This window comes from Heloderma suspectum, chromosome 5 (assembly GCF_057233095.1).
Source record: "Heloderma suspectum isolate Gila_16-S chromosome 5, 16-S_ref, whole genome shotgun sequence".
NCBI classification, from domain to species: domain Eukaryota; kingdom Metazoa; phylum Chordata; class Lepidosauria; order Squamata; family Helodermatidae; genus Heloderma; species Heloderma suspectum.
Window position 1 is genome coordinate 94,839,735 of NC_139462.1, and position 23,564 is coordinate 94,863,298.

Here is a 23,564-nt window from a genome sequence, read left to right on the forward strand (position 1 = left end):
CAAGAAAAGGGAAACATGTTACTCTAGACACATGGCATCTACAACAGACTTCCTCAACCAACCGGGTGCCTCCCAGATGTGTTGGACTGCAACTCCCATATTCTCAGCCAGCATGGCCAATACATCTGGAGGGCACCAGGTTGGGGCAGGCTGACCTATAATATTAGGTTTAATATTAAACCTACATGTATAGTAATATCCTCTGTTAGGCCCTAGAATGTCCCAGGCACCCAGGGCTTTTAAAGCCTTATCAGGGATGTCAGAAGCCTTGTAAATTACATTTGCTCAGGTTCCTAGTACCTAAATGATGCTAGAGTTTAGTGCAGTCTTTGCCAACCTGGTGCCCTCCAGATGTTTTGGACTTTAACTCTCATCATCCCTGATCATTGGCCATCCTGGCTGGGGCTGATGGGAGTTTCCCACCAAAACTTCTGGAGGGCACCAGGATGGGGGAAGGCTGATGCAGTGGATGCCCTATCACCAGTTCTGCCCATTGTCACTGCCACCACTGAGAAATAAGTGTGGATGGAACAGAGAAGCGGCCTGTGGTGGAGAGGGTTGGCAACAGAACCAGCCCATTCTGCCATGCACCTGACACTGGAAATGGTTCTAAACTTCAGTATGGCCTTGAAAATACACTAATGTATTTTTCAACTGTGTGGGGAGGGGAAGACATTGTTTTACCTAAGCCCGTTTCACATCGAGAGGTAGGCGGGGGAACTCATCCGTCATTACCTATTTTATCTTTCCTTATGCATGTTCTAAACAATCATCTCTGCATGAAAGAAGCCATGAGAGTGATTACCTCCTATTCTGTCTTTTGTAAAGCAGCTTGGTAGCTGTAGGTGCTTGAGATGATGGTGATGATGTTATTGTTAAACACCTTACAAAATTAAGTGTTTAGCCTGATGGCCCAAGGTTGTTAATAAAGAGGGATGCAGAAGCTGCAGTCCTGAAATCACCAACTTTGACGGTCAAATTATGGAACTGCTTCCTTCAAAAGAACTCCTCTCAATTAATGATTTATATGTTTATGAGAAGTGTCTCTACAACACATAATCTCCAGTTTACAGTCATGTGATGAAATGCTAAAAGTTGTACTTGATTCAAATACGAACACTCACTGCATCTACAATTATTCTTCTGGGCGGGCCCAGGATAAAAGGTACAGCAACAGGGAAAGGCGCAAATTTCATTACCTCAGACCATTGTTCGTCTCTTCATCAGAAGACAGTGCACCATTACAGACATTTCCAAAGGAACTGCTTGACTTCAACTTGGTGTCTTCAGGGTCTGGTGTGGTCTCCTGTTTTTTTCTCCTACCAAAAAACTTCTTAAAAGGCTGAAATTTGCTTGCCTTCTTCTTGTCTGCAGATAACAAGACAAATACACACAAGAGCTTATCAACATTGCACCTCTGAGAACACTGGTGAATAGCAACTCAGTTAAGCACTTGCCAAGGAAGAATGAGGCCAGAGAGCAGTCACAAGTCCAAGTAAACGCTGTGCTTTGAATTTAAATGTGTCTGCCACATGCTGTCGAGGAAGGACCTATATTGCAAATGCGAAATTGAAATCATTAAAACATCTGCCCTGTAGTTTTAAAGATCCACACTCTAGTTTCGGAGCAGAGTCATATTTTAAAAGGAAGAGTGCTCTTTGCAACAGCCAGAATGCTGTTATGAATCTGATAGTGGAATTAATATAGGTAGGTTTTTGTTCAACACACTCCTTTGTCAGCATTGCTGAAGGTATGGCATCTGCAACAGATGCTAGCCATCACAATTCGGACAGCACAAACTGCAGTTAGCTTATTATCTAAATAGCGCTATTGGTCAGTGTGTGTAATCCTTTATATCACACAAATGGCTTAGTTACATGACGGGTGGAGCAAAGGATAAAGGGCCTGCCATAGACGTTAATTCAGGGTTTACGTTCTTGTGTCAATACCATGTCTCAGGTTATGAGCACCTAGGTGATTGCCTCATATCCCAAAGCAACTGTTATCTCACTATGCACTGTATCTATGCAGGCTTTATATACTTTCTTGGCTTCCCTCTGCCCAGCATATGTAAAAGGGAGCTACTAGGAAACCTCCTTTGGCTGAAGAGAGCAGTGACCTGTAGCTTTCAGTAGAAGGTAGGCCTATCTGGCACTGGAGCACGTGCCCAAATGGCCGATGGGGGCAGGACTGCCATGCTACACTTGGAGTCGGGATTGCTGCCAAATTCCTTCCTTTTTCCCCTGCCTTGCCCCATAATTTTGTAAAAAGTATTTTCCTTTTAAAAACATTCTTTGGCTGGCTACGCTGGGTTCCTTGCAAGAGGAAAAAAGGTGGGATACAAATGTAATAATAAAATAATATTTTGAAATAAATACATTTATATGCACAGTGCCTGCATGCTGTGTTGTACTAGGCTGGCCGGATGCCTGTGGAAACTCTTTGGAGCTATCCTGAGTGAAAATTAACCACCAATACTGACACAGAGGAGGCTTTCAGGTGGCGGGGATTCCCGCGTGCCCAGCACATCACAAAGAGCGACTGGCTGGCTGGCGGTGGCTCACTCAGTCACGCACACCCCACTTTAGTGAGAGAGAGAGCTGAGGATTAGAAGCATCATCAGACCATCTCGAAACCTCCTCCTTGCCAGGATCAAAGGTGATTGCTGTTTTATCATTCGGGCTCATGACTGGTCCGCCTCCTGCAGAAGAGGAGGCAGGCCCAGGTCCCCTGCCTCTGTATGCGAACGTGAGTGAGAGAGAGAGAGAGAGGCTATGATTTCTGCTCTGTATGAGTGAGCGTGGGTCTTGTTGCGATTATTCTTGTTAATACATGCTATTTTAGCTTTGTCATCCTGAAAAAACAAGAATAACCCTATCAATACAAGACTTCATCTCACACCAATAATTGTAAGCATTCCCTGTTTTGATAGAGATGACTGTTTACCGAGTAGGGATGTACGAATCCCTTACCTGGTTCTGGTCAGGGCATCCGCTGGGGGGGGGAGGCGATCCATCCCTCCCCTCAGGAATCCTCCCTGGCCAGCTCCGCCCTGCGGCAAAGCTGCAGAGCCGCAAGCCAGCTCCGGCCGCAGCCAGACTTCCAGCTGCTGCTGCCGTGCTCCGGACTCAAATGGCAGCTGCTACGACGGCCACCATTTCATTCCACAGGCCAGTTGTGGAAGGAGCATCTGCTGCCAGTTAGGGTCCGTCCCAGGGGGATTTCGGAGGGTGGCAATGGGGGGGTAGTCCATTCCATCACGGACTCCGGGGGGGATGGATTCCAAAGAATCTGGCCTCACTGGAGTCCGTGACAGATTTCTCCAACATCCCTATTGACCGAGTGGTAATTTTCCACAGTGTGCATGTACCACGAGTCAGGGAAATCTGCAACGGAACCAAATGAGTTTGGATTTCTATGAATCCAACCTTTTCCGGAGTTGCACGGATTCTGCAGACTTGTGGACTGGGTTTTTTTACTTTATGGAATGTTATGCAAATTTAGTCATAGAAGAATACATAAAATTTAAAACCCCTGGCCAAAAATGCACATTTCCCCTATAGGCTAAAGCATGAAAATGAACATTTTGGGGGGTTGCGCATTTTTGCAAGTGTGAATTTGAGCAAGTGCAAGTTTAAGAAGTGTGAATTTGTGCAAATCTGAGAAATGGGGGGAAAAACTGATTTCATCAATGAGCAGAAGATGGAATGAAAAGCGCCTGACAATCCTCAAAACGCAGATGGAATAGATTTTACAAAATCCATACATCCCTAACCACTAGTTTAAGCTAGTTGTCCCTAATGAACTGCGAAATGGGAGCGAAAGAGAATATTCTCCTGCATTGCCAAATTTCTGATCAGGTGCAGATGTGTAGTAAAGCCCTCTTCACTTGGCAGGACATTGAAGACTTTGCCGTGCAATCCCTCTGAGAAGTAAGTCCCATTTACTTCAATGGGGCTTAACGCCAAGTAAGTGTGTATAGGATTACAGCCTTAGTGCGGTAGCACTTGATAAATGGTCATCTGAATTTACACATAGGCTGTCTATCAAGAGGGCAGCGGTAGTGGGAGCAGGAACATCTGTTTCCCAGTACACCCCTCTCCTTTACCATCAGAACACCAAAGCCAGGAACCATGTGATATCAAACAATGTTATCATTGACAACATGTGATATTCTGGATCTAAGGTGGCCACTTATGAATCACCAAAAAAGAGGAAACGTACCAACAAAAAAGAGGACATGCATTTGCATAAAATTTGCATATGCATGTGTGTGTGCGCGCGCATGTGTGTATGCAAATCTAGAAATTATTATTATGTTTTAAATAGCACTAAAGACCTGTGAGCCTGTGTGCCTGCCTGTTCAGTCTGCTGCCCAGGAGCTAATTGGTAAAAGGCAACAGATCTTATGGTTCTTTAAACAGGAGTTAGGCAGCTCATCAAATAGGGGATGGTCCTCTGGTAGCCCTTCAAATAGAGGACTGTCCTCTGTAAAAGAGGACATGTGGACACCTTGTCACTGTGTGGGCAATATCACCTGCTTATAAATCTGTTTTTATTCTTGTGCGCTGCTTTGAGAACCAGTATGGATGAAAAGTGGTATACAAATATTATAAAATAAACAAACAGTGTAACAGCCAATATTTCATTTTTTGAAACTGGGATTGAATACTGAAAATCTTTCTTGTTTTGAAAAGATCAAATTAAGCAGAAACAAATACACGGATATATGTTTCATTTAAAAGGTGCGGAGTGGGTGGAGAACAAATATTATTTACCATGCTGTCACATAAGAATACCTTTACTTAATGAAATTCAAGCTAGAAATGGAAATAGCAAGAAATTAGATATAGCATTTCCCCTTACTCTTTCTGACCTATAATCCCATCACTAAAGCCAAATTGCAATATATATTGTCTAGTTCCACAACAGATTGCAATACATGTGCCTTTGATACTGCATTACTCAAACATCCGGAATGAATTAATGAGGACACTGCAGTTAAAAGCACATTTCCATTCAAAATGACTGGGTGGGAAATATTTTAAAAGTATACATACATTCATTTTTCACAGGAGATGGATTTAGAAGGTACAGTTTTAGGGATCCATATAAATAATAGTTAATTCCATAACACTGAAATGTTGATATAACATTTTTGCAGACACATGAAAAAGATTGCCAGACAGAGAACAAAAAAACAAGCAAGATGAGCTTACGAAGAGACGAGCGTTATTTATTAAATCCTGCTTAAGGTAGCTTACATTTTAAAGTATTTCCTCTCAACGGTACCATTTAGGGAAGGGAGGAGGGGAATTGCCCCCTTACATGTTTCAAACTATATGTGATTGTTCCTCAGAAGCATCTATAGCTCTGATTATTGAGGTCTAAAAAGTAACTGCAACGAATATTCTTAAAATATTCTGCCCCCCGCCCCACCCCAGTTTAATCTGTAGTCTATCTAAGAGCTCCTGAGCATTAAAACCTTCCTGAGAATCTTTGTTCACCACTTGTGTTGTTCACCTTATCACACTTTAGTCATCTTTACTGAATCCCAATTTTTATGTGATTGTAGACAATCACATCATCTTTGGGCAGTCTATAGGTACATTCAGATAACAGTAAATACCTGGTAAATGGTCATCTATATTTATCAAAGATAATGCAACAGCCTATGTTCCAGCTGCAGAAGAATTGGGACTCGATGAAGACCACACAGTAGTCTCTTGTCCCAACCCACCCGCAGCAGTCTGCCATCCCCATAGCATGCCCCCAAAGAGAGAGATGCCCTAAAGGTACTTGCCTTTAGGGATTACTTGCCCTAATGTTACCTGACATTACAGCTGCCTAGGGACCTTTCAGGGGCAAGAGAGGTCGGAGGAATAAAGCACCTGAGCCCTTCGAATAAGGGCTGGTTCACACATGCATTTCCATGAGCAGCTTGTGTGAACAAGCCATCAGGGATTAAAGGTCACCGAGATAACTTGAGTATTACCTAAAAGGTAACGTGTGAAGGTCACACATTCAGCTGTGGGTCTTCAAAGGATGAGTAATGCAGTGATGAGAAATCAAGTGGTGTGCATGGGAATCAGTCTTCTGTTTTCCCCACCAAATAATGCTTGTTTTAAGCAATATGCCTTAATCTACAAAATTATAGCATTGTAGGAAAGAATGGATGTGACTTGACTTCTTCCAGATGCCACTGCTCCCAAATAACATTTTTAAAAATCCAGCCTAATTAGTAAGAGATGAAAGGTTCCAAGTCACATGGGAGTTGCAGGTGATATAGGTTCCTCATCTGCCAGCTTTGGGAGTTTACATAAAACTGGCACAGGAAGGGGCTTCTCCCACAAGCCCTGGAATGTCTATTTCCAGCGGGGTGCAATAAGGATGCAAAGTGCAGCAGTTCTACACTGCTAAAGTCCAAAGTGGTCCAAAGTTGTCTAGGTGATCCCAGGTAGTTGCCATCGGGAGAATATCACAGGGGGCAGGTAGAAATGCAGCTCCTGGCTTACCTGGGGAGCAACGCTGTGGTGGCGCGTGGTCCCAATGGGGAGGGGGCAGCTGCGCTGTGGCAGCAGCGCCAAGTGTGCACTCATGTGGGAGGCAGGGAGCCAGTCAGGGCTAAATTGGCTCAGCGGGAAGAGGGCTTTGTTGGTGGACTGGAGGAAAAACATCCCTCCCTCCAGTCTGCCAGAGGCCGTTAAGAGGTGGGCCTCCCACATGGCTTCCGAATTGCTGTTGCCAACTTTCCCACCCACCCACTCCAGGGTAACTGATTGCTTGCCATGGATTACGGTTAGTCACTGGGTAATGGGGCTGGGAAGGAATTTTACCCGCACACTGATTGGCACCATGGTGCAGGTTTTCCTCCTTCCCCATTGCAAGAATATTAACTAGGTGATATTTGGATTTCTTTGGCTTGACATGTATAAATGTACATGTTAGTTTATAAGGTTAGTTATAAAACTTTCAGTCCTAAGTCACAACTTCGTAGGTGTGGAAGGCATTGGGCTAGATCCATTGATAAGGGGAACGGGATTTTCCCCCTAAAGAGGTGGTCCTCTTAAGGGACTGTGGGGTGTGTGGCATTAAGACTCAACTCAGCGTGGGGCTGCAATGTGGGCCACACTCCAGGGAGGCAGAAAGAGGCTTACTTCAATGGTCTGCACCATGGGGTGTGATCTGACTCCTCCCCTCCCCTCAAATGAGGTACCTGGCAGGCGGGCCAGGTTAACAGGATTGGACTGCAGGTGGGTAGTCCGATTAACAGATCCATGCCATATGCCCCCGCCAACTCTGTTACAAGCTGAATCAATAAAGTTGTGGCCAGTTATTTAACCCATCCAAGTCTATATCTGAATTTGTTTCTCCACCTCCCTGCCCTGCTGTAAAGCAGCTAGCTATGTGCTGCCACACACAAATACATCTGTGTTATCCTTTAAGTGAACAGAAGAGTACACCAGCGGTTAATCTTCTCACCTTTGCATAAGATATCATAGAATAGAATAGAATAGAATAGAATATCACTTTTGAAAATCACGTGGGGCCCTCTGCATTTGTTCTGATAAAACTAAGACCAATGAATACTACGTATGCCAGCATAATAGGAAAATAAGTGCTTCACCAAGATTAAAACTGACTAACCAGAAACAATATATGATCTATATCATTTTCATTAAGTGTTTTCCACTTTAGAGCTAAGTGAATAAATGCTGAGGATTAAGTATGGCTGTGTTCAGTCACTGCAAAACAAGATGCAAAAATTATTTACAACAAATTCAAAAAGGCATTGAAAAGCAAATTCCATGGCTCTAAGAACCCCACCTTGATACATTCTAGCTTGCATTTGTTTGACAAGACATCTGGCCTAGGGATGTCAGAGAATTCCGCGACAGATCTCAGTGAGGCCAAATGCCAGTGCATTCGGCCCCTCAAAATCCATCGCGGAATGGCCTGCCACCCCCCGTCCCCCGCAGATCCCCCCCGGGACGAGACTTACCTGGGGCAGATATTTCGGACGGTGGCGGCTCCAGCGGCGGCGGCTGGTCTTCCGACTGGCCGCCGCCGCCGCCATTTGCAGTCTGTGTCCCCCCCCCCAGACATGATAGGCTATGTAAAGACTTACGTAGCCTATCATGTCTGGGTAAAAAAAAAAAAAGTACTCAAATGGTGGCGGCTACAGCTGCCGCCATTTGCGTTCCTTATTTTTTGCCATCTTAGTCTACGTAAATATTTACGTAGACTAAGATGAAGACAAGAAAGGGGAACGCAAATAGTGCCCAGTACACTATTTGCGTTCCCCTTTCTTTTCTTCGTCTTAGTCTACGTAAATATTTACGTAGACTAAGATGGCAAAAAATAAGGAACACAAATGGCGGCGGCCATAGCCGCCGCCATTTGTGTACGGGTTGTTTTTGTTTTTTACCCAGAGCCCTCCGCAGCCAGAAATCCGGCTGCGGACGGCCCTGGCCTGGGCCTGGCCGGCTGCTCCCCAGAGCCACTGCGGAGCACAGCCGGCCGTCGAGGATTCCGGGGTGGGGGAGGACCGGCTCGCCTCCCCCCCCATCGAGGATTCCGGGGGGAGGGACGGAACGCCTCCCCCCCCATGAACAGAATCTGCAAAAAGGTAAGTGACTTTCATACATCCCTAATCTGGCCTATTTATAACTACTGGGCATCTGTTTTTAGTATTGTATGCATCGCTTAATAGGAAATATTATGTTTTCGCAATGTCAGCCTGAAGAAATACTTGAAAGATCTTCTGGGAGAAAAAAAAACTTTTTTTTATTATTTAAAATTTTCAAAGATTTTACATTTTCAGTATGAAAGCCTTTCCCACCCATTACAATCCCCTCCTCTCTTGTTACCTTTCCTAGCCATATTTCATGTCCACCCTTGTGCTGTTGTTGCCAAAGGGGTTGAAAGAAATAAGAAGAAATGCGGAGGTGAGATTGAAATAATTGCATGTAACATACCCTTCACCCTCATCTGTAGATCGAGCCATTTTTTAAAAATGCCAAACTATTTTTGCCTTGTGATGACTGGGTTTAAGTAAAAGATTAAAAAAAATTGCAAAACAAGATATAAACATTTGAAAACACTTTAAAAAGCTGCATACTTTTAACTATTATAGAAAGTAATGCAGGTGATGAAAAGCCATTTTACTAATGATGCATTGAGCCATCATTTGAACAAGATACTACATTCATGGAGGCCAGCAAAGGGGTCACGATGGGTTGGTTGGTGCAATGACAATCCCATTTCAAAGCAACAGTTCAAAGCAAAGTCTAAAGACTGATCAGGCGTGCTTGTGAAACCATCATTTCCTTGTAGCATTTGATCTGTACAAGCCTGGATACCAATGAAACATAATCATAGGCATAGTGTAGCCAGCTACCAATGGCTGGTGGGGGCGGGGGGCTTTTTGCAGGACCATTGGTTACCAATTTTTGCAATGAAAAGGAATGTATTTCATCATTCTATCGAGTGAAAACATGTCTGCTTGTTTCACGTTAAGTGAAAAAAATAGTTCAGTGTGTGGATGGCAAAGATAACAGCAAGTGTGTGGAGCGGCATGCCGCGAGATGATCCAGGCTAGTATAGACACATGGCAGTAGTATTAGGCAGTCAGCTCACCAGCACTTGAGATGGCTGGTGTATTACTCTCATGCAAATAGGGTGGCCATGTGTCCTGCTTTACAGAAGTCAGGCCTCTCTTTGAAGGGCTGTCAGAGAACAGTTCTCTATTTGAAGGGCTGCCAGTCTAAGTCCAGTTTAAAGATAACGAACCATAACAAGGGAGAGCAGAGGCCTTGAATTTACCCATCAACAAGTTAGCACCTTAATGGCAGAAAGCGAAAAGGATCTAAAGAGCCTCTTGTTGAGGGTGAAAGTGGAGAGTGCAAAAGCTGGTTTGAAACTCAACATTAAAAAAACCAAGATCATGGCATCTGGCCCCATCACTTCCTGGCATATAGAAGGGGAAGAAATGGACGCAGTGACAGATTTTATTTTCTTGGGCTCCAAGAGCACCGCAGACAGTGACTGTAGCCATGAAATTAAAAGACACCTGCTCCTTGGGAGGAAAGCTATGGCAAACCTAGACAGCGCAGTAAGAAGCAGAGACAACACCTTGCCGACAAAGGTTCGTATAATCAAAGCTATGGTTTTCCCAGTAGTAATGTATGGCTGTGAGAGCTGGACTATAAGGAAGGCTGAGCGCCGAAGAATTGATGCGTTCGAACTGTGGTGCTGGAGAAGACTCTTACGAGTCCCCTGGACTGCAAGGAGGTCAAATCAGTCAATCCTAAAGGAAATCAACCCTGAGTGCTCATTGGAAGGACAGATCCTGAAGCTGAAGCTCAAATATTTTGGCCGTCTAATGTGAAGAGAAAAGTCACTGGAAAAGACCCTGATGCTGGGAAAGATTGAAGGCAAAAGGAGAAGGGGGCGGCAGAGGATGAGATGGCTGGATAGCATCACCAATGCAATGAATATGAACATGAGCACACTCCAGGAGACAGCGGAGGACAGGAAGGCCTGGCGTGCTATGGTCCATGGGGTCACGAAGAGTCGGACAAGACTTAATGGCTGAACAACAACAAGTTAGCACCTGGACAGTAAACTGAGCAGGCAGGCACACAGGCCATCTGGTCATTCTCTTCTCCTCTATGGCAGAGAAGCATTGTATTTCTTTTTAAATTATAGTAATCCTTCCTAAATGTGTGCCTACACAGTAGCATATGCAAATTTATGTAACTCTACACCATCTTTTGAGGTGATGCATTTCCTCTTTTTTGGCAATGCACAAATGGCCACTCTACATGCACAGCAGACTAAACACACATTATCTGCTTAAGTATGATCCAGCTTCCTGATTAACTTCACCCAGCAGTCTTTATGCTGGCCAGAAAGCTGTGTAAAACCTTATTAATAAACCAGTTCAATTTCCCCTTCTCATATCTGGAAAAGTTCAGTGGAAAATACAGCTGGGAGTTGGCACAGGCTGAGATATTTCCTGCAGTATGTGCCAGGTTGGTCCATGATAAATGATTGATCCAGTTTTCAAATGTATCCAGTTACAATCATTTGTTTATACCAAAATGTCTGATATGCCAGTTTTGAATACCAACGAATCACAGAGACGGATGTAATTTTGCAAGTACCAACAGCTATCTTGATTATCATTTCTGGAAAGAGAGAGTGTTAGCTTTTTTCAAAGCAAAATTCTGTATGGAATAAAATTACAATTTGAAATGCCTTTGTTTTTGTAGTTATCAAACAACATCAGATTACTGTCAAAAAGCTTGTCAGATTTTCTAAGGCATGCTGGGAAAATCCCTTTGTGTTCTGAATGGCTGCATTTTTCCTGATAACACTTTGTACAGAAAAGCTTTAAAAAATAGTCAAGAAGCCATGTAAGCAATAGCAGGTGATGTACTATTTAATTTAGAAATAGGTTTGTGCTATCAGTTATTAAAAGCCAGAATTACTAGAATACTTATAGCTAACTATAACATATTAATTAAAAATAGAAAACTGGTGCTCTTAATTCCTATAATATTTCTGCTTATAAAAACCTGGAAAAATGTGCATAATAAATAATGTCGGAGCCATATGTGGAGGGAGGACAGGTATATTGCAGAGCCCCTGGTGTGTGTGCAGCTGTTGGTGGCAGCTACGTTTTGTCCTCACTGCAACATGTCCATATGCAGAGTGCTTTATTTTCCACCATAGGAGGGAGTAGCAGCCATTCACTTATATGAGTACACAAAGGGGTGCGCTTCGGGATACCCTTAATCCCTACCTGGTGATCTAGAGCAGGGATGGGCAGAAAGTAGATCTCTAGATGTTTTCAAGGTCAACTCCCAGCGTTCTAGACCATTGGTCCTGTTGGCAGGGGCTTCTGGGAGTTGAAGTCCAAAAACATCTGGAGAGCTACCTCCTGCCCACCTCTGATCTAGAGAGGACAGGTGCCCTCCCCAGCTATGCCCCAGACTGCAATCTATCTACTTTGTCCCACTGAACATATTGGGAGCTACTGAAACCCATCAGCCAGTATTGACATAGCCCCGACCTGGGTTCTATTTCTTCGTGTCACGGTGAAGTGTGAGCACAGGAAGGCAGTCTCGTCAGGCAAATACACATTGGCATGGGGGTGGGAGGAGGGGAAGAGAAAGCAGAGTGAAACATTTTTCTAGTGATCTGTTCGGTAACTGTAATTTCACAGCTAGAGAGAATCACACCCCACCTGAATCTGGGGCCTGACTCCTCAGGCAATGAATCTGAAGCGCATTTTAAAGGCAGAATTGTTTGGGAAAATCTGTCCAAGATCAGGCCCTTAAGTATGGGCAGAGGAAGAGAGAAACTTCACCTGAGCCCAGAGGTCCATTGGGGCCCCTTCTGGGCTGCAAGCCCATTACCATGAGGGGGAAAAATGAGACTGAATTGCTGTAGATCATATGCAGACATATTTCCCTGCATCTATGATGGCGTTTCAGGTCTTGCAAGATCTTGTGAAAATAGCTGGAGCCAAATCAGGAGCAGTAGTAGAACACAACATGCAAGATTATTATCAGGGAGCTGCCAGCCAACCACAGGCCCTCCTTGAGAACAGAGTGCATGTGTGTGTGTGTAATACTTGCACGCATGCACACTTGTACAGGAAAACTTGAGTGTCAGAGAGCTGTATGCCCCCTATGTGACATGCTGTCTCAAGAACTACATCCCAGAGTTCCTTGGTTCCTGCTCGCATTTCTAGTGCATGAACAGGATGAGCCAACAGGCAGTAGTATCCAACCGATGATAAGAGGGTGAGAGAAACACGGTAACGATCAGAGACACTGAGATCTCAGGAACAGTGGAAGCCAGTGCTGCCATCAGGAGGACGTACACGCTCAGAATGTATGTGAGTAAATGAGTTAGGTCTCTGGTCTTCAGAGTGCATAAAAGAGCAAGGTTCCAGAAACAAGGAGCAGGGTCTAAAGGCATTTGTCACTCACGTATAATTAATGTACATACATACCCTTCCCATATGTACTTACCGACACCTTGAGATCATCAACGGAGGCCTTTCTCTGAGTGCAACTTCAATCTGAAGCTTGGAAGGTCCCTACACAAGACAGGGCCTGTTCTGTAGTTGCCCTCCAGCTGTAGAACACTCTTTTCCGAGCGGCCTGTCTGGGTCCACATTGGTATCTTTTTTGTGCCAGTCAAATGCTTTTTTTATTCTCCCAAAATAAATAACCCATTATTGTTTTAATGTTTCTAACATTTTAATTCAGTTCACATCATTGATAAAATGTAAAATATCACTTGGGATGTATTTTTAGCCCTATGCAATTGCTCTTGTCCTTTTTGTATTAGTTGACAGGATTATAGTTGTTTGTGCTGGTTTTCTGATTGTTGGATTCTAGTGTTTACTTCACTGTATTTTTTAATTTTAGGCTTTAACTAAATTCTATTGTTCATTCTATTGTTTGTTGCTTAGAGAACACTTGTCACCAGGAAACTCATCAATCTTATAAATAAACAAATACTATACAGTGACATCTGGCTATAAATACAAATAAGGCAGCCAGAAATGTAAGGAAGGGACCTAAAGAAGCGAAGTACACCAATCAATCCTCCAGTTGTTGTTTTTTAACAGATCTTTCCTGCAAGTGGGGAGGAGGAAAGGGTCCCATGTTACAAGTTTGAATTGGTCCCAAAGGACTTATGCTTGGGCATCTCAGGGGTGGGCAACATGATCCCTCACTGCTGGCTAGGCTTGCTAGGGCTGATGGGAGTTCTGGCCGAAACATCTGGAGGACCACAGGTTGTCCACCCTGGTCTAGAATATTCCCTGCTGCTGCTTGTGACATACCCTCCTTGGGGGGCGGGGGGGGGGGGTTGTAGACACATTGAGGATTCTAAATATTGCTTCAGAGAAATATAATATTTCCTTCTCTTCTCCCAGTTTACTGAATACTGTAGTCTTGGTATGAAGGAAGAAAACATTCCCCAGAGTGTATCAACACATGGGCTGCATTGCTCCTAATATGTATAAAAGTTTGTTGAGGAGAATATGAGTTGAGTTCTAGCACATGTTTTTATAGTATATATGGTGGGCATTCATACATTTTCATACTGTGATAAGTCTGACCATAATATATATATGCCATTACTACAGGCATATTTATCTTCTATATTCCTTGCTATCTAACTGGGCCAATGAACTACAGAAATTAAAGGAGAGAGCTGTGAAAACTCAAAGGTGTATTTTCTTTTTGTAAAATAAACAAATAACCCTCCTCTGTTCATTTCCCATTCCTTCTCTCTCAACCCCATTCACACTTACACCCCCATTTATGTAGCGCTCTCTCTCTCTCTCTCTCTCTCTCACACACACACACACACACGTATACTGTCTGCTCCTTATTGCTTATTGATGAACCCCACTTCGTCTGAGTGGATTAGAGTGCAAATTACCCTCTGCAATCTGTTTGCCAGGACTGATGTCAACATTTATGAAGGATATTGGTTTATAGCCGGAACAGAGCAAGGGATCTTTATTGGATTTGAGAAGTGTGACATATTGGTGATATACTAAGCGAGGTTTGCAGTTTCCAGTGCCACCTCATGACTCCCATAGTATAGGGGCTGAAATCTCAGAGTACTGTTTATATCGGGCTTCCCCAACCTGGTACCCTCCATATGTTTTGGGCTTCAGCTCCCATCAGACCCAACTGGCATAACTTATGGACAAGAATGCTGGGAGTTGTAGTCTACAACATCTGGAGGGCATGATTTTGGGAAAGGCTGGTTTTATCATCCCACGGGAAACCTATCGGGTCTCAGTGATCTGGCACTGCACCTATTTTTAACTACTGTTCGTATTTCTTCTAATTGCAGGGGATGTGAGAAAAAGTCCCCTTCGTTTTATGAGAGATGAGGCAACATTATACCATCTAGGAAGTCTGCAATTTGCCAGTTGGATTAATCTCTCTGGAACATAGTTTGGAATAACTTTGTAAGAGCTGCATATTAACGTGTGATGGGGTGACATGGATTTTATTTTATGCATCTTTAACCCTCCACCGTCAGGTGGGGGTCAAACACAACCTAACAGCCCTGAAAAGGGTAGTTCTCAACTGCAACAAGATGTGAACAGCTATGTGGGATTTCGGGGCCTTAATTTAGTGCAAAATCAATGTTTTTATTCTTATGGCTTTGGAGGTCAATTATACCCCAATAGGAATGACTGAAATAATTGAAATTCCATGCACCCAAAGTTGCTAGAGGTCAAAGTGACCCTGCCAAATGCTGTTTAATTTTATTTGTTACTAATCATGCATACAGATGCCTAACCCAGAACCTGTTCTTTCCATTTTTTTTTGTAAGAGAGAAGCATAGAGGGTGAATATTTTATCTATTTTCATATCAGACATATTACTCACTTTTCTTAACCTCACTACTAACAGTATTGGCAGTCAATAGTACACCACAGGTTTACAAAACCCCTTTACAAACCCAAATTTTTAAAACATCTTTTCCAGTTCGAACCTTCCTCATAACCCAGAAGAACTTTTTTTCACCACAGTTTTCATTTGGCCCAATATTTGCTGATCTGGCTTTTGGGGAACTGCAACCCAAATTGCATCTGCCACTCAAGAGGGAATGCAGCAGATGTCATGTACCCAGACCCAGATTCATGGAGATGAAAAATGTGTATGGGGGATAGTGAAGAAAAGTTAAAAGAAGGACATATTTATTTCCATTCGTTCCGCCCTTTTCTCCCTCCATGAAATTTTCTCGCAGGTACACACTTGCTCTAAAATGTTCCAAAATGGCAGAGGGGGAAATAGTGCTGAGAACAAAGGTCACTGGAACCATGCTTCTGCCTTCTGATTCGTTCTATAGATTGTAAAACAACTAAGGAGGGGAGAATTAGCAAGGCTTGAGCTTGTCACAGCTCTCCAGATTTCATCTTGAAGCTTGGTCCATCTCATTCCTGAATGGGAGCTTTTGTTGTTTGCTGTTCAAATGGGAAATGTGCGCATTTGGGTGCACATTTGAAAAAATGCACACCCAGGTGCTTACTTCCCCCATTGACTAAAGCATGAAAATGCATATTTTTTTCAAAATGCGCATTTTAAAAGTGCTCATTTTTCCAGTGAACACATTTTGTGAACACGAGTACAAGATCGGGAATATGCAAGCTCTGCCTGAAAAATGTGCTCGCCTTCTCATTTGTGGGTGCGAACAGGTAAGTTCTGATGCTTAACAAACTGAAACAAAGTTCTCTCATACATCCTTAAACGCAACAGATCTGTCTTGATATACTGTAGTGGCACCTAGTGAAACAATACAATGCTGTACAAGGGAGTTGATCCAGTTCGCTTGAGCAAAACAAGCCACCATGGCTTATTGAACAAAATTGTATTTAATGGCACACCCTAGCCATTGTTTAAATTGGTGGCATGTGCCAGGCTCTATTAGCCTAATTACCTGCCTGGGTGTGGCTTATCATGTTGTCCAAACCCGGGTGGCAGGGCTTGTTTAAGGGGGAAACAACCCTCAATAATCCATGGCCTGCTTTATTGTGCAAACTGATACATTTTAGAACTGGGTTAGAGGAACAGTTGGAGAGTATGAAAAGTTTCATGAATGCCCACATAGCTTTTTCACATGAGGTTTATTGCCTGTTTATAAGTACTTTCTACACTCTACAGCTTTGGCAGTATTCTCTGCCCCCCTCGCCCTCACATTAGCTGGGATTTCCATGAGAATAAGTTAATCAGGAATTACATACTTTCACAACATGATGACATATAATCACACAGCCAATCCAATTTGGCTACGTGATGATATCATGAAGCCAAATATGAGTGATGGCAACGCTATCTGCTTAAACCCTGAATGGGCAAACATATTAACTTCATTCAACAGCCCCTCCCCCCAAATTGCAAAAGCAAGAGAAGTGTTTCACAGAGGGGGGCCCATTTTGGCATGCCCTCAATTAGAACCCCAACTGAAGTGGGTGGAAAGGTAGGAAGAGGGCAGGTGGGATTCATAAGTTATTAATCACAGATGCAAAACCACATTAAGGGCACAATCCTATGGCCACTAGACAGAGTCTAGATGGCCATAGGATTTTTCATTTTCTGGGAACTGAGCTCGGAGCCAGCGCTCTGAGGTCGGTTCCCAGAAAACTGACTCCCTGCCACCTCCCCTCCACCTCCTACACAGTGTGGTTCGTCCCTGGCTCCACACTCATAAGAGCAGCACAGGGTGGCTGAAAAGGGGGCATTCCTGGGGGTGGGGAGGGGATGGCGGAAGTGCCATTGTGATGCTTCCAATGCACCGTCGGGCCTCTCCCCCCTGCCCATGCTCCGAGGTGCCCTGGCTACACAGCCAAAATCGGCTGTCTAGCTGCAAATGCAGGGCGGCCAGAGCATGGAGAAGATCCCCTCTGCACTCTGCCCACCCTGCATTGGATGGTCAGTCACCTCCGAGTTCAGAGGCAGCCAACTATCCCCATAGGATTGTGCCCTAACTATATAAACTCACTCTGGCCATGGTATACACTGAACTGATATATCAACTTCTCTCGAGCTTTTATCAATGAATTTTAGTCTTAGCACCTATCTAATTAAAAACACTTCAGAGTGCAAACACAACAGTTTCCGTCTCAACTAGAGGAACCTAGGAGAAGAATGCTGGAAATTATTGGGGGTTTGGTAAGTGAATCACAAGGGGGAATACTTACATAAACATTTGAGTCTGAGTTTGGTTACATAGCTGAATTTTGGAGAAATGTGACACAGTGATATACCATATCTGTGACAAAGATGAAGAAATAAACGACATTATGGGTGCTTTCAGATGGAGGGTTCCAAGTACTATGAATCAAAAGGCATTGTGCAACTATTCCATTTTTCCCCTCTTCAGGGTGCAAACCTATGCATTTTCTGTCTAATCATGTATAGGATTATGTCTTTAATGTCCTTTTTTTCTGATAAAAATACGAAAGAAGTGGTGGGAAAACGCAGGAGGGCTACAAACAGCAGATAATGTCATCTGGACCCCCTGTAAAAATTCCAGGAACGAGGAAGGGCAATTTTACAACAGAAGCCTCAACAGGAAGCACCCTATATGAGTGGATATATTGAAAGTAGCCGGGCATAAATCAAATCTTGTAATTATTCCATCTCTGCTTAAGTTTGGAAAATTTGGGATTCTTCTCTAGCAGTCACCAATATTGTAATGTATCGTGTACATTTTAAAAGCAAAAAAGAGGAAAATCAGTGTTGCTTCCCATGGTGCATAAAACTGCATTTCCTTAACTACAGTACACCCCCCACACACCTCAAGAGCTTTAAAAAGTTCACCAGCTTGACAAATGTGAATCCTTTCCTTTGTATTCTACTAACATGCTGTACTCCCACACATACACAAAGCAAAAGCTTCTTTATAATTCAGGGCTATAGTGCAAGAAGACAAATGATCATTTAATTTGCAGTTCTGAAGAAGAGAGTAGTTAAGTATTCCAAATCATTTGGATGTCATTTTTTTAGTCACTAACTTGGCAGCATTCCTGAAGATTGTGGGCACAGTGTCCAGATAATAATGGGCACCTGATCCATTGGGCTGTCAAAGCCAAAGGCTCTACACATATTTCTGACTTGTTTCAAATGTGTCATGGAATCCAGCAGGCCTCCAAACACATTCACTTAGAATATGGACTGAAGCCAGACTGTGACTCAGGTGCTAACACAGCACCGAATTTTCTAGTAGGCAGATCAGTTAATTCGTTTTGGTGTTTTTGCTTTGTGTTTAATATCAGGTATTTTGTGAATAAATCAGGTGTTTCTCTTGACCTTACACCCTCATCCACCCAGCCCTGGATCCTGATTCACCAAGAACTATCAGGTTCCAACTCCTGACTTACAGAAGTCCTCCCCTGGTTCCACCCCCTGACAGGGTTGTTTTTTTTAAAGATTACAATGGCAACAGTACAAAGACCTCCGTTTGAAACCTTAGGGAGCCCTTGAATTGTCACAGTGAGCTAGCTAGACCAGTGATCTGACTCGTTATAAGACAACTGCAAATGCACACCCATGTCCACATTTGGTTGGTAGCATTTCTTGTAATGTGTAGCAAGAAGAATTTTCACTTCTTTCCTCACAATCACGGGGAATTTGTCACATCTGAGCACAAAGATAAACTGACATATTAGGATAAAAAAGCATAAGTCAAATACATATGTCATTTCTGGGAATACTTCAAGTAACATCTAAAGCTACTCTGAGAGGTTGTCCTATGTTGAAAGAAAAAGGGTGGCAGGGAGAGAAAAAACCCAGGTCTGTGATATAGTTGTGATTTATTAGTAGTTGTGTGCCCTTTGGCATCCCCAAAGTCCACAGAACACAGTTGTCAATCCAGTTTCAGACTAGCAATTTCTCTGTCTGCTTTGATTCCCATAGCAAATAAAATAAAACCCCCACAAACGTCTTTCTTAAGTCTACAGTATTTTTATTGTCCTCAAAATATGCTATTAAAACAGGTTAAAATTACACAAATAGTGCTCAACATTTCAGTGTATTCCCTTATTTTTTTTCTTTACTTCCCTGATGAAAAGCTTGACCCAACAGCCACTGTGGGAGATACTGCTTGGTTTCAAATGGTGGGATCTGAATTAAGTCAATGCTAGTGAATTTCCAAGCATAGACCCATGTTACAATTAATGCAATAAATGCTAAGAGGTGTTGCTGTGCTTGCTCACATCCACATCTGTTAAGAAATGTTGTCTTCATTTACGATGACCCTGAGGCTGCAATCCTACACTCACTTACCTGGGAGTAGGGTTTGTTGAATTCATTGGGGCTTACTTTTGAGTAGATGTATCAAGATTATTAGTCCCAGACTTTTACTGTTACAAAATGCTGGTGTCCAATACTTATATACAAACATTTGGGTCTATTTAATGCCACATGGGTACTTACAGAAGTCAAAGGAATATTAACACTTCTCAATTCATTCCTGGAAGACTCCAGTTGCCACGCTTATAATTTAATATCAGCATAGTTAAGAGAGGTTCATTTAATCCACAACTGGCATATGTAAAAAATATACAGATGCAATCATTTCAATAATAGGACCTGCAGTTACTGAAAATGAGCCACAGGGCAGTGCCAAGTAAATCAGGTATACTGTTAAATTTTAGATTCATTTCTCAGTTCTACAGCAGTTGGGATCAACAACATAGCAATTAAAAAGGAAATAAAAATAGTAGCCATATATCAGTTGTAAACCTGAAAGCCAATAAAAGAAAGTGTCTATCTTCCTATCTGTGTGCAAATAACTCCCACTGATTATAATGGAAGTTACCAGCAAAAACGATCAGCAGAATAATGGAAGTCAAATTGATCCTATTACTGTTGTATCTGAGTCTGATTTGCACGTATACTTATGAAAGAACCTAGTGAACACGGAGCAAAAATCAACAGCAGCTCAGATTGCACATATGAAACACAGTATATTATACCTTCATCAATCATCTTGCAAGAGAAATCAAAACAAAGCCACAAATCACCAATATTAGCAACACACTTTTGAATTAGAGAACACTGTATGCTCCATAATTCACAGAATGAGGCATTTTACTTACAAGGTTTCTTAAGCAAATTGATCATTCTGAATGACTGCAGACAAAACAGGGAGACAGACTTTCTTCCTTTGATCCTCTTCAAAGAAATAACTGGATCTATGAGATCACTGATGGAAAATTTTGCCCCAAAATTGCTTAAAGGAATATTTTAAAGCAAATGAAGTTTGTGTGGGCACAGCCTGGTGGATCAAGCTGAAAATACATGGACTATATTTGGATTCAGAAAAAAAAGGAACACCCACAAACGTCTTTAGAAAGTAAAGAAGCCTCTAGCAGGAATTGTTCCTACTCAGTAAAAGTCAGTAAGAGAGTGTTTGAATTATGGGCTAGGAGCAAATAGGGAACCCTTCATGAAATACACAAGTCCCAACATCTCACTCGTGCCTCCCAGTTTAGTCAAAGCATCACCCCTCGAGCCTCGATAGCCTTCTAAAAACAGTAACTAAGGGGGCTGTTACAAAAATTAAGGCAGCTGGGGATGCTTTGCCTCCACCCATAATTTAAGCACTGAAGTAAGATTTCTGATATTAATGATGAGATTGAGGGGCACAGCCACCTAGAATCTCTTAAAATGTCTGCCATGCACTGGCTTAACCATGCACTGGCTTGATGAATTTAGACTAGCTCCTTAACCTCACCAGATCAAACTGAAAACATATGTCCCTTGTTAAACATGGGCCGATGGCTTAGATACTGCATAGGAAACACAGGGTTGCAGCTGAATGGCAGCCCAATGTCGAGGTACCTCTTCCTGACCTGGTTTGCACAATCAAAATAAGCCACCATGATTTATTTAACCCAACATATTTAAGCCATGATTGTTTATTTAAATTGCGGTTCATGCTGGGCATGATAATCACCGCCTGGGCGTCATTTGTCATGTCATCTCAACCGAGATGGCATGGCTTGTTGGAGGGGGAAACAACCCTCCAATAACCCACGGAATGTTGAAGAGTGGCTTATTTTAATCATGTAAACTGGCTCAATGTGTTATACAACCTACCTCATATCCCAACATCACTACACTTCTCATTTCCCCATTTCTGTCAGTAGTAGCCAATGCTATGTCAGAGGGACAGAAAAACATTCAACAAAATCCAAGGTATATTGTAGTATATGCCTCTGAGGACAATGGGGAAAGATGACACAAGGCTGCCATATTGGTGGTAGCCTCATGTCTCTAAAAATTTAGTTCTGCCCTTAATTTTCCCTAGGATAATGAGCACCACCCACAGACTCGAGGGGACTACAGGCAAACCCCCAACATTACTGAAGCTGGGAGGCAAGTCAGAAGGAGAAACAGCACATAGATGTCTCTATCACCTTCCCCAATGGTGTTGCCTCCCATCATGTTGCCTCCCACCTCCAAAACACCCTTTGCCATGCACTGTACTTATTGCGGCCTCACGTTTGTTACCTCTGGAACACACTGTAGGCCCCAGTCAGCTCCTAGAATCCACAGTAACTCTCCCCCCAGCCAAATTCCTGAGAACATGCTGTATACATAAGACTTGGACTATAAAACCCCCTGGACAGCCCTGCAGATGTCTCCTGGTACAGGGCTTAATGTTCTGGAACCAGATTTGGGCACTGTGCCAGCTTTTATCTCCCCAGTCTCTGCCATGGAAAGGTAGTTCATCCCTGGCTGAGAGCCACAGGCAAGGAACCCATATGCTCTGGCATTTCGGCTTGTGCTCCAGCAAGCTACCAGACTTAAGTATGTTTCTTGGGAGGTGAAGGACCAACAGAACAAACACACTGACCTAGTTCACACAACACACTGGTCTCACGGGGGGTTGCTAAACCATGGTGAGCCATGGTGCATGCCAGGAAACATTTTGAATATGCAACCCCCAATTGGATGCTTGCCGTGTAATGCCAACCTGGCTACTGTGGGTTATTTGAGGGTTAAACAACCTTCGCATAACCCTCAGTGTGTAGTAGGGTTATGCATGAGTCATTTAGCCCTCAAATAATCCATGGTGGTTAGGTTCGCACAACATGGCAACCCCCCAGTCGGGAACTGCATATTAAAAATGTTGCCCAGCACACACCATGGGCCTGTTCAGATGTCATGCTAAGCCATGATGGTCAGGGAATTTGCACGAACCACAGTGGCTTAGCATGTCATGTGGGGGGAGAAAAAACAACTAACTGCATTTCTGGAACCGCCCTGGGCAACCATGCCCCTGCAGCAGGGTTAAGGGGCACTGGGGTGGCTTACGGTTACTTCTGTTGTGCTCTCTGGTGGTTAATACAGGCTTTGGGTGGTTTCTAGGCCATGACCATAGAGATGGTGGCCTAGAGAGTCCACTACTTCCAGCAATGCTGTAGCCAGTGCAAACTTTCTCTATGGTTTCCGGAGCATCACAATGGATGGAGTGGCCAGCACATCCATTTTCATGGCACAAGTGCCACTGGGATCACCAGTGGTGGCAGTGGGAGGGTGGTTATGATAACTACGGTGGGGTGGTGGTTATGGGAACCCTGTGGCGCCACATGATTCCCAGTCATGTGATGGGCACGTGTGTCATAGTTATGCTACCCCCCCATAGTTACCCTAACCGCCCTCGCCCCGTGCGCATCTGAACAAGGCCCCGTGGCTCATCATGGGTTAAATAACCCTCCTATGAGCCCAGCATGTCATGCTAACTGGGCCACTGTCAAACACCAGGTGAAAACACTCTTCCCAAATCTGTGATCCTCCCTCTCAGTCTCTGTTTCTGTTAGAAGTGCAACTGTCCCCTCCATCCAGGCTCAGCCACACACCAGCTCACAGTTTTTCTTCTAGGAAACAAAATCACACTTGAGTTTAGCACCTCTTCCTTCCATAAGTTGCTGGAAGTTCTAGGGGTTGCCTTTCATAGGCTCGGTATCCATGGCAGGTGAAAGTACTTGAGACTTGCCGTAT

The 23,564-nt window shown here is 43.4% G+C and overlaps 1 protein-coding gene across 1 annotated transcript in view; it reads right to left on the reverse strand.

Moving 5' to 3' along the window:
- Positions 1-23,564, reverse strand: part of CRACD (capping protein inhibiting regulator of actin dynamics) — a 161,419-nt gene that overhangs the window by 62,599 nt on the left and 75,256 nt on the right. Inside the window, exon 2 of the mRNA XM_084856710.1 lies at positions 1,200-1,368. Coding sequence (XP_084712836.1) covers positions 1,200-1,368 — 169 coding nt within the window. The remainder of the gene's footprint in view (positions 1-1,199; positions 1,369-23,564) is intronic.